The following is a 12,461-nucleotide window of genomic DNA, read 5'->3' as shown; positions in this document are numbered from 1 at the left end:
TGTATACAGGATAATGTTATCACAAGCATAAAATTCCATTAACCCCAGTCTGGCTAAATATAAACCAAAATGAGGGCACGGAGGAAGATGGTCTCTGCAGCCAAGACCACAACAAACACTAACTTCATACACCCCCATTGCAATAGACCCTGCAGCTCCCGTATTGGACTTTTCAGACACCTCAAAACTCACCAACAGAAGAAGTTGAAGTCATGATCTGATACGATGGACTACCATAAGCTAAGTAAACCAAAACGAGCTCATATTAACAGTGGACGCGGCCTTTCTTATGGGCCTCACCAAATTAAAGCGCTTAAACGTGATCTTGTTGTAATGGCCTTTAGAAACAAAAGTCCACATGCAGAACCGATGCATTTGTGCGCCCATGTCTTCAGTCACATCCTGCTGCTGTTTTGACACTAAAGCCAAAACAACACACGCAAAGTGGTAACAGATACTGCCTCACAGGGACAGCTACACCTCAGTCATGCTTGACAAACATGTCAAAACCATTTCCTGCTAGAAAAAGTAAACGCGACCAAGCTTAGACCTCAGTGATGCTGTTACAGATGACATTATTTAGGCAAACAGAATTAAGAGAGCCAGGAAGAAGACAGTAGGCGACATTGATGCTCAGAATGGAAAGCCCCTTTTGCTTCTAACAGTAGAGCAGCACAGTACATACAGGCCTGGCTTTAAAGACCCTGCTAATGTATTCAGCCGAGTCTTTCGCACTGGAGAGCTCACATCCGCTGTGATAATATAAGAAATTATGGTCAGGCAAGGCAGAGAAACGGGTTAAACATGCCAATTAAAAAATACTGATAAAACCATCCATTCTCTCTAACGGTCTTATCTGGCAAGGCTCATCAGTTTTACGTGAAGAGAGCGCCTCACTGAAAAGAGGGGAGCTATGGAATTACACAGCAAAAAAGTGACCCACATTTAAATGACACATATACTGCACCGGCTTCAAAAGATGGAGGACGTGCACGCAGCAGCCGGCGAACCACGTCGGCCACTTGTCTTCTCGCCGGCTCATGCATCCATACTGTACATACACATCAGCACCAGTGCTCCCACTCACCTTCTTATCCCTTTTCCACAGCCTGAGACAGCAGAAGCTCCAGAAAAACAAGTCTCCCACCATGACAGCCACCTTGAGCCGGAGTCTCTGTGCTGTTCTATTTCATTCTAAAAAAGAACAGGCGGTCACAACGCACAACACACACGGGCAGGCAGCGGTCACAGTGTGGTGGAAAGCTGCACAGGGAGGGCGGGAGGCGAGCAAACCCACGCCTCTGCAGCTGAGCTCATCCCCTCCTGTCTGCCCTCCTACACACACACACACACACACACACACACCCACCCTCCTCTCCTACTTTAGCAATGACCTCATCGCTTCCTGTTTGGCCCCGCCCCCGCTCCAAACACACACACACACACACACACACTCCCTCGTGCTATCAGCAAATTCTTCTTCTAGTCTTCTGAAAGGCACATTCTCACCACTTAATACTCACATGCAGAAGTGTAAACCAAAGGTCTTAAGCAATTTTGATACATTTATATGGAGTCAAGCATATTTTTGCAAAATGACACAGTTAACATCTAAATATGTTTTTTTGTTTTTTACTGTGCTGCGATGCGATATCCAATGTGTAATGTATTATAATCTTTATACAAATAACTAGTCATTAATGGCTACTTAGTAAGGATGAATTTTTCCAGACGTCACTTCTTTTTCAAGATCCGTTTTTGGAAAAAATACTTTTATGGCAAAACAAAAAATTAAAAAAGAGACATAACACAGCCAAAGCACAAAGTAACAACTGGTCAATTGCAATAAAATAGTCCTATTTCTTAGCCGCTCAACATTAACAATAATTAGCAACCGATTAACAACCAATGAGATATTTTTGTAGAGCGAGTCTCTCGATGTCGTGGATGCATTTCTCCAGGTCACTGCTGTGTGTGAGTTACAGGAAGAATAGTTCTTGTTTGCCACCAACTATTGGTTTACATACATGAATCTCTAAATTCCAGATACAAGATGACTCTGTCCGAATATTTTCTTGAGAAAAAATAGCGCCTTGCACTCAGGTCAATATCATAATTGTTGTTTAATCCTGTTATGAAGGAAATGAGGCAAAATGGAGTGAACGACTTGGAGGCACTGAGGCACTGCTGATTCCATCTCATCTGGATTGTGGTCTAAAGAAGAAGGTTGGGATACGACCACGTCATACAGTACTACAGTACCATCCTACAAAAATATTTTTAAAATACCAAGGTAATTTAGTCAAATGTCCTTTTAACCTGCTGAACCTTTTCCTATTTACTAGGGGTGCACGATCATTATCGGGCCGATGACGCATTATGACATCATACTGATACATCACATAACAGTAAAGAATAGCTCCAATAATCGATTAAAAAAACAAACACTCCAATGATTGTGCTATTGCTGGGTTAGCGTGAGCAAATCAAGAGCTCTTTTTCTGTGACGTTCTGCAAAGCTGTCATAACTTCCCCTGAGCTCATTTATCAACACACATGCCGTCGACCATGTGGGACATCTCACTGTTTCAGACATTGCACAAAATGCTCAAAATGCTCTGCAAACATGCGACCCACGATGAGGGAAAAAAAAACATCGAGCTTCAACACATCAAACTTTATCAGCCACCTGAAATGCCGGCTTCACTACGACGGCCAAGCACAGGGCTTGTTCCTACCTCCTTAGCGTTTGAAAATTGGAAAAAAACATTTGTAAGAGACGAGACGAGTGCTAAAGCTATCTGTGATTTTATCATGGAAATAAATAAATAATGGCACTGGATGACCAGCCCTTTACCATTGTTGAAGATACTAGCTTTTGTCAGCTAGTAAACTCGGAGCCACAGTTTGTACTTCTGAGCACTATTTTTTTAATGGCTTGTTAATAGTAGTGATGTCATGATACTTGGTTAGGACAAATCTACAGGTACAGTTTGTCAAATTCGACTCTGTTTGAGTCATTCTTACCTCCAGGTGTGCATAAACTACTGTTAAATTTAAATGGAAAAATATAATAGAAATAAAAAGATATCGGTTATTGGTAACAGTATCAGTATCGGTATGGAGAAGCAGGAAGTTAACGGTGTCGGCTTGAAAAAGATATACATTGTGCATCCCTACTATTTACACTCAGGCTGTCCCAATGTCATTTTGTTGTTAGCTTAGTGCAATGCCAATGTTGTTATGTATTGTACTAAATATGAAAAAAAGTATTGTGTAATCAAATATACATTATATACAATACACTAAAATGTTCAGTTTTCATAGTGTCAGAAAAGTACTGACTCATACTTGTTTCAAATGTTTCTATTGTTTAGGTGTTTATATTACCAATGTAGTCAACAACTGCAATAAAAAAAACCTGACATTACTTCATCATCGTACCACACTTAAGCAAACCCTTTGATACAACGTGTGTTGTATGGACGCATTTAGCGTTTTTAGAAGAGCAGATATTAAAATAAAGAGGAAGTAGAAGGAAGGAAGTGTCCCCTACCCACAAAAACACAACACGAGCCAGAAGGAATTCACCATATTAGCAAAGAGAGCCAAAACAGACAGTGCTGACGGCCCGTATCAATGATGTCATCGGACATGTGATATACAACGTGTGTGTGCACTCTGTTAATCCCGTTAGCACTGCTTCTGCTTTTTTTCCTCTCTGCATGCAGCTATAGTCCACACACTCCCTTTGCTGCTGTGTCACTCCTACGCCAGCTCAGTGTCAGGCTTGTCCTTGTCGTCACACATTGCGCTGACCCCGCTCCTTGTTACGAGCATGGGATCAAGGCTATGACTGGTGAGATATTAATAGGTGGCCAGACACACTGCAGGTTGCTTCTGCACAGAGGGAGGGATGCTGACAGTTCATGAAAAACTTAAGCTTAAGCGTTACCCCTACATTCATTTATTTGTGGCAGCTCGCCACTAAAGCATTTGGGTGGCCGCAAATGGTTTTGGAGCTACCTGTTACAGTTGGCGGCACGTGCTAAAAGGAAAGACAGGAAGTGTTTCTTGCATCATGTATTTACTCTGTAATCAAATACTGTACAAGCGGTCACGAAAGGCGAAGTATCCAGACATGCAGGGCACCTCCACAAGTCCGGGGAGTGTACAAGATGCGGAAGCGTATACAACACTAGTAGCAGTCATGACTAGCAATAATAATAATTGTGCATTTATTATTGTGCATTTATCGAGCATTATTGAGTCTGGACACACTCCGATGTTGTTTGGTAACACTTCGCTTTCCTGGTGAAATACGTAAGGGGTGTCCAAAGTGCGGCCCTGGACCATTTGTGGACCACTACAATTTTTAGGGGCCATTGGAACATCATAACAATAAAACAAACAAAAAACACAGCAACAAAGGAAAAATAGAGTAAAAAGACACAATGTAACAAGAAAAAGCTGAAATGTTGATACTGTACTGTGAACGGCTCTTGAGTTTTTAATCCAGTAAAATATTAATTAATATTATTCAAAAGCCTCAACATAGCAGTGAGAGACGTGGACAATTTACAAGTTCAAAATAACGCTCAATATTTTGGTGTCCCTTCTATATTGTAAGGCAGAAAAAGAACTAGCAGTTCAGAAGTGAAACCTATCAGCCTGTTGCCAAAACAGGGGATTTCCTAAAAGCTAATAGAATAACTGATTCCTCAGAAAAGAGGAAATGCTATGAAACAATATGTGCTAATTTTAATCTGACTACCACAACTTCAAAGTAACCTTAATCTCATTCCCATGGCGACCACGGATTACCTCCTTTAGTTTGTTTGATTGGTTGTTTTACCAATGCCATTATGATAATATGCAACTAGAATAACACTCCACCAAGACTAAACTGTAAAAAAAGTGACAGAAAAGCTGGTTGAGCGTCATCTTTGTATTTGTGTATCCATCCGTTTTGTCTGTTGGCAGGCTATTTCCTGGTTCATAGGGGATTATAAACAGGTGGGTTGTACCGAGGGATGTGAACGATAAACCGATGTGACCGGATAGTCGATTTGAGGAGTAACGATTCCGATTAGCCGATAAAAGAATGCTGTATCGATAATAATCAGCCATAATTCTTTAGATTCATCGATTGTGAAGACATGCACCGAGTATCGCGAGAGAAACAATCGGTTGACAGTGGCGAGTGAAATGAGTGAATCGAGTACCCAATTCATTCATTCAATTCAATAAGTGACTCAAAAAAATTTGAGTCATTAAAAGAAACTGAGTTTCCCATCACTAATAAGAACAATATTGTGTTCCCTTTCCCGTGTAAATGCTAAAAGAGGTATTACTGTTCTGGCATACATATTACAATGTTTTCAGTCATTGTTTCATTTAGTCGAGATATTCCTCTTGTGTTGCATTCACTGTCTGATGAGATCATGTTAACATGATATATTACTGACCAACCACATTACACCGGATTGCTCAACAATTAAAAACAGATGTGTCTTCATGTTATCAGGCATCACTAAGAGGTTCTGTAAAACACAAAAGCACCTCACCCCCACCCAGCAGTTATTAAAATAGTTCAGTATCACATCTGGAACTTTCCATTGTTTCAGTTTCCTACCAAAGTTTCCCAACTTTTACCGCACATTTACATTGTGTTGGTGTTCCTCCTACAAAACACAAGAAAGTGAAATCAAAACTATAAAACAGTGAAGAGCAGACAATCAGGCTGCCTTTGTTTTGTCCACTAAACATTCTTTAAGTTTTACCTATGAAAAAGTCAGAAGGTCCGTTGTATTATAAACAGTGACAATTAGTGAGGTTCATGGCTGGTGAGGCACTGACTCCCTTGGTGTTTTTTTACCTCCGCCAATGCAAGCGCGGAGGTTATGTTTTTGCCGGCATTTATCTGTTTGTCTGTTTGTGCTCAAACTCAAAGTTCTGAATGGATTTGGATGAAATTTTCAGGAACTGTCGGAAATGGGACATGAAAGAACTGATTACATTTTGGAGGTGATCCGGATCACCGTCTGGATATTCTTTAATATAGCCAGATACAGTAGGACCATTTTCGCCATTTGTGCATATAACTCCACAAAAAATGGGTCAGAGCACTTGGAAAAAAAAATACAGGACAAGTTTCTAACAGGTTCTACAAAATATCAAAGACTGATCCAAAAAATGTAGGATTATTATTTTGGTGTGCATCACAACACGGGGGGGAAGTATGGCGCTTGGCGGAGGTCTGCACGCTCTGAGTACTTTTCTAGTAAATTTTTTTATTAACTGAAAACCATTTGTGTTCCTACCTTTTATCTGTATATGAAGTACATGCACCCTCCTTTTCCAAGATGTGTTGTGATACTTTGTTGTAAAAGTCTAATCACCTCCTGGTGAGCTTGCGTGGCAGTCAAATTCAGGAGGGCATAAAAATATTTTGCCTTTGACTTGTCTGTAAATCTCTAGCCGGCACTGCTGTTGGTGTCTTTCAAGTAAAAAATAAAAATAAAAAAATGCAGGCTTTATCTCTATGCGAGGACGGCAATTGACAAGCACCTTCCAGCTCACGCACACCTAACCCCTTCAGGCTGCATCGGTACTGCACCGCCTCCCGTATGACATTTCTGTGTATTTTATTGTCTGATTAGCAAGAATAATGATGTCACAAAGACGTTAAAGACATTAAAAAGGCGGTAGAAAGTCATGGCATATATTAAATGTTTCTGCAACAATATATTAGTGGCATGCTGACAAACAGAAATGCAGGTGCCATGAACCCACTCAGTGTGCACTCAGACGGTAGGCAGGGCTTCCGCACTAAGCCGAGAAGCAACTCTCACCTTAGGTTTGTTCCCTGTATTTGATCAGGAAATGTGAAAAATTTGTACTTAATACAATGTTAAAAATGATTGGAATCATACAAAAAATACATTTATAATACAGTTCAATGGAAAAATATTAATATTTATTTGATGTTATTATTGTTTTTTTTTTTTTCATCATGACAAGTGAGGCTCTGCCTCACCTGGCACCCCTGACCGCACGTCACTGATTATAAATACAATAGTGATTTATTTCACTTTGTATTCTTCACATTTTTTTGGTGGTCAATTACTCGCTGTGACACGCACGAGGCACAGCGTTGAAACAAGTTCATTTTCGATGCATTTTTCAGAGTGAAACAGAAAACAAGTTGAAAACTCATGATGTAACGTTTACCTCATGTGATTTGGATTGCTAAAAAAATTTGCTAAAAAAACCCTGTGACTTTTGAAATCCCCCTCCACTGTTTGAGGCTTTTTTTTAAATGACATAAGCGAAAGTCCCAATGTTTAAATGAGATGTTTCAAATAAATAATGGTGACCAGTAGAGGTCGGCAACTTTACCTGACTAACTGTAAAATCATTTAATTATGGTACAAGAGGAGTTGAGCTAATTCATCATCATGAATCAATGTCAACAATGTCTGCAAGTGGTGGTCTTGATATTGAGTTACAAAAAGCAAAACGCAGCAGTATTTTAGAATACCATCCTTCTGCAGCTTTTTCATTGAGTCTGCAGATGTGTCTTGTTAAAAGATTGGACAGAACAGAGCGAGGATGGGATGAGGTATACTTCAATTACCAGAGTGGAAGCCTCAGTTGAGCCCATATATCCTCAGTAAAGGTTATAAATTACCTGAGTAATGTCTGGCAAGTAAGTTTGTGCTCTCCATATTTCGGACACATGTTTTTGCAGGTACACACAATAGAGATGGCACCAATTATTGCTAAGATTGTATCAACACGGTGTATAAAAATGTTTTGTGTATTGTGTATGACTTGCATTTATGTACCATGACATCCCCAAGCCACAGCCCATTCGGCCAACTTTATTTGCAGCCAGTCTGATTAAAATGCCTACGCAGAGCCACTCTTCATATACTTTGTTTTACCACTCTAACTGTCTACAATCCTGAATAATGTACATTGGTTTAAGCTGAGGAGACATCATAAATTCTAATTGTGCTAAAACCAATTCAGACTGATGCACAGTCAGTGTTGGGTGACTCAATTAGTTATTACGAATTATGCTGATTTCATTATAAGATAATGCAATGCTGTGATTAACTTTGGAATTTACTAGAAATATGTAGTATATATGGTGACCTTGCTATCTCATGAAAAGCTGAGAGGAACATTTGTAGAGTATCTACATAATTGCTTCATTGGAAGCAAATATTGAGAAAATAATGGCTGTCTGTTGAATTATTTTCAGAGGACAGTGAATCTGTACGGCTTTCCAAGCTGTACGCTGACAACTCTAAGTAATATCCAAGCTCCAATTCTATGGTATTGTCTCTTGAGAAGATGTAATAAAATGCTTGCTCAAATATGAGGGGTGTACTAACTTTTGTGCGATACTATAAGCCTCGCTGTTCTTAACTTCTACACAAGTCTCCTTAAGTGGCCAATAAAATCTCTCACAGCCATTTGAGGGTGTACCCACACTAAGCAAGTAGTACCATGTGCTCAGCCTCAGTACACTTCCATCTTCTCTGGCACAATTGGAAGAGGTGGGCCAGGGCACGGCAATATTGCATGTGCAAGGTGGAAGACTCATAGAGCAACTGTAATGCAATTCCTCCTCGCAAGTTCTAATAACGTCACATTTCATAATATAAATAAATCCTCAAAACATTACAACAGGCATACTCACCACAATTACATTCCTGTGCTTAATAAAGACGTGTCATTTAATTAATATGGCCGCTGCTCTCACTAGTAGTTAATGATAGCCGCCACCTTGCACAAAATAAATAATCAGAACGACTTAAAATGAGACTGGAAATAATCAACAACGTCAGGGAAATGCTGTGTGCGAGAAGTCAAGGCATTCATCTGTCGTAGAGATGAGAGATGCAGTGCTTCTGATGACATTTTATTTCGATGAACACACGCAGCAGAACAACATATTAAACCACATAATGCTCTATTCTCTACATTCTCCATGCACTCAGCATGCAACTTTACAGTATATTGGTGTGGTATTGTAGAAAGGGCAAAGAACGTCATCAGTCTTTACCTTGTCAGAAGACCAATAAACTAGAGGACACAGAAGTAAATGTGCCCCTCCCATGTTTCATTACTGAGATTGCACTGCAAAGAACACACACGTACAAAACCACGGGCTTTTAGCTACAATATTAGACCAGGAAGCAAATGTGCCAAAAAAGGTATTTAAGTGCAATGAATCCATCCGATTTTATTCTAATTATCCACGTTCTGTATCAAGATAGCAAAAGAAAAGGATAATAATTGTATTATTATAATAATCACATTCACAACAACCAAGGTGCCTTCACAAAAAACGTGATTCTGAACATCAAAATCAACAAGCAGGTCGCCAGAATGGGGTATTAGTTATCAATTTTTGCTCAAATTGCGCAAAATGTATGCACTTAAAAGCAGAATGTATGAACTTAAAAGTACTGTAAAACCTTGTTTATTTTTTGCACAATCCCTGTGTTCTGTATTGCTGCTGGTTTTGTTGTGATATTTATGATATCTGTTGTGGATTTTATTATTGGTAAATTTATGACTTAGTTCCAATTTTATATATATGTTATTGAAGTATTTAAGTTACTATTCTGTTCAACTTGCATGTCATAAAATAAAAAACGTATCATTTTTAGACAAAATTTGCATTTTTTCCATTTTTTTTTTAAATACAGGTTTGGGTACCGTTCAAGCATTGACAGTTTTAAAAGTAACGATTTGTCACCGATAGCAAACCCGACTGTAAACTCAAAAAGGATTACTTCTCCAAAATCGCCTAGCGAAGAAGAATCACCATTTTTTTTTTTTGCACATTAAATGGCAGCGCTTCGAATTGTGCAAAGCAAGGCCCCAGAGGTAAGGGAAGATGAGCGTTAGTGGTTTAATCCTCTTACCATAATGAGGCCAGTGGTGATAAGGTCGTTGCAGCCATGGCAGAGCTCCCCAAACTTGGCCCAGTAGTCCTTTTTGCAGAAGAGCTGTCCATCTTTTTCATAGTACCAGTGGGCCAGCGAGCTGCTGCACTCACAGCACCTAAAAAAAGAGAATATAAAAAACCAAAACAATGACATTTTTGTTAATGGAAGTGTGACATGTTTTTTTGGGCATCCAGTTGCCAGTGATATTCAGGACAAATAGATGCTCAAGTTACGAGGCTGGATGGCATGCTTGCTTGTAGCTGAACTACGTGAAAGTGACTCACTGCAGCATTTTCCAACATCTGACTCAAACACCAGCAGGTTATACAGTAAACCACATGAAGCTACGGTTTACATTTCCATGAGCTTCTTTACACAAACTAAAGAAGTTTCGGTGCTGTGAGAACGATGTCCCAAATGATAGTGCCGTGGGTGATAATGAGCGTCTTTGTAAGGCTGCTCTAATGAGGTGGACAGACAGACAAATGAGATCACATAAAAACACACAGCTATGACTGGGCCTTTGTGCCTGTGTTTGCTTGCACTGACTGTTTTTCAAAGACAAAGCAATGCTGTCATCTGCAACATAATCACAACTAGAGTGCAGCATCGTCCATTCAATGTAACATTAACGACTGGGTTGCATTCATTCATTGAAATGTTGTTTGATGATGCTGTACTGACTATTACCAAATGTGATCCCTGAGAAGATATAGTGCAATGAAAAAGCTTGCTGAAATGCGAAGGGAATACCGTCGTCCCTCGTTACATCGCGGTTTGCACATCACTCTCTCACTCTATCGTGGTTTTCAAACATTAATTAATAAATTATGCTGTCTTGTGGTTGACTATGGCCTATTAGTAAAAAAATATCCACATGTAAGCTAATTGTACATATTTTTTGCCCAAATTAAGCATTTTCAAGTATCAAAATGGCTTAATGAACAAAAATTTAAGCTATTAAGATTCTGACTAACCAACATTAAAAATCTACCATTATTCACAAATAAATGATAGACTTCTGAATTAAAACTAAAATCCTAAGCATATAATCTCTGACAAAATCATATTTTTGCTGTATACAAAAGTCAAAAACAGCTTTCATATAAAATATAGATTTCTGTACCGGCAGCTCACATACAAGAATAATGCTTGCAGACATCAGTATATTATGAATAACAAAAAACACTAGGCTGCCCTTATTCACAATTGCAGTGTCAGTGAAATAACGTTGCGATGGGATGTTGTATTTGGATTCCAAAGTGCGCAACAAAGCACAAAAGCCCTGCTTCTCAACAACCGAATACGACAATAAAAGTTGCGATTGCCTGACTTTGTGATTCTCTTCGCCTTTTCCGAGTTGGGTGGAAAATTAGTTATCACCTTCTTGATGGTTCTCTGGTCGGCAGCAACTTCCGATGGCTGTTTTTCCTCCTGGTTCGGGTGGAAACGTGCTATGTGGTTTCTCATATTTGTCGTGTTCCAAAAATATTTTAAGCTTGTATAACAAAGGTTGAATATTGTCTGGTTCTTACCAGGCTCATTTTTACCTTGAAGTACGTGAAAGCCAAAGTGCTTCCAGATGCTCGCTTTAGATGGAGCGGGTGCGGGTCGGAGTTTAGGCTCAGCCATTCAGGTAGTGTCTTACACTTAGGTGCTTATGAGGAGGTGGCGGCATAGAAAATAGATGGATTGATGAACGGAATGTGAGTTAGAGTATTGAAAATGTGTGCTAATCCCCATTTTGTATGATACACTAACGTGCGTGCATGTGCAAAGCTAGCTAGTGTTTTATTATTTGTAATCTGTCTAAATCTGTGTGTCTACCAGCTGTGACTAAGTGAGTGTCTCCCCCACTTCCCAGTGGAGGCTCCCTCTTATCAGATGGCTGTCTGGATCAATCCCAGACCTAGTTTCCAAATACGTCTCATTTCCTGGCATTCCTCAGCTTGCTTTTTGTGGCTCTAATGTAACTATTTAAAAAATATTATGCAACTTTATTTTCCAGGTTTATTTGTGATGTTGTGTGCTCACATAAAGTTAAATTGTTTATACAAAAAATGTGTAACTCAAGGTTAAAAAAAACTATTTTATTCAGTAACTACACCAGTGTTGCTAGTATACAGTATATACTTGTCAAGCAGTGAAGAACTTCATACACTTTGCAAGTGCAGCATTTTTGTATGACTTTGACCAAGGTCGTCTCTCTCTGCAAGGCTGCTGGCACGCTCACCTTCTAGTGCCGTGATTCACAATTTATTCATCAGGCACTGGCACAGACACACCCTTTCTCCCGAGCATCTGCATGCAGTGCCTTAAGGCAAACTGTAGCAGAGCTGTTTCAGTATGCAGCATGTTTGGGTGGGGGAGAGATCTGGAAGTGGGTCAAGGCTTTCAGGAGATGTCAGCAGCATCCAGACAGGAGCGACTTTGCTGTCCTTGCTCTGCGTCATTTAATAACTACAATGGAGTCTCACACACACACACACA

The 12,461-nt window shown here is 39.6% G+C and overlaps 1 protein-coding gene across 4 annotated transcripts in view; it reads right to left on the bottom strand.

The window, feature by feature from the left end:
* Positions 1-12,461, bottom strand: part of limk1a (LIM domain kinase 1a) — a 53,315-nt gene that overhangs the window by 19,477 nt on the left and 21,377 nt on the right. For 2 of the 4 annotated variants that reach the window (XM_054794596.1, XM_054794595.1), the window contains one exon: positions 9,948-10,086. In XM_054794596.1, coding sequence (XP_054650571.1) covers positions 9,948-10,086 — 139 coding nt within the window. Of the gene's footprint in view, positions 1-1,087; positions 1,349-9,947; positions 10,087-10,255; positions 10,280-12,461 lie in introns of those variants that run through there. The other 2 variants (XM_054794597.1, XM_054794598.1) reach the window with 2 other exon arrangements.

The sequence above is a fragment of the Dunckerocampus dactyliophorus genome, chromosome 12 (assembly GCF_027744805.1).
Source record: "Dunckerocampus dactyliophorus isolate RoL2022-P2 chromosome 12, RoL_Ddac_1.1, whole genome shotgun sequence".
In the NCBI taxonomy this organism is placed as follows: Eukaryota; Metazoa; Chordata; class Actinopteri; order Syngnathiformes; family Syngnathidae; genus Dunckerocampus; species Dunckerocampus dactyliophorus.
The sequence above is the reverse complement of the archived record's forward strand: the minus strand, read 5'-3'. Positions and strand labels throughout refer to the sequence as shown.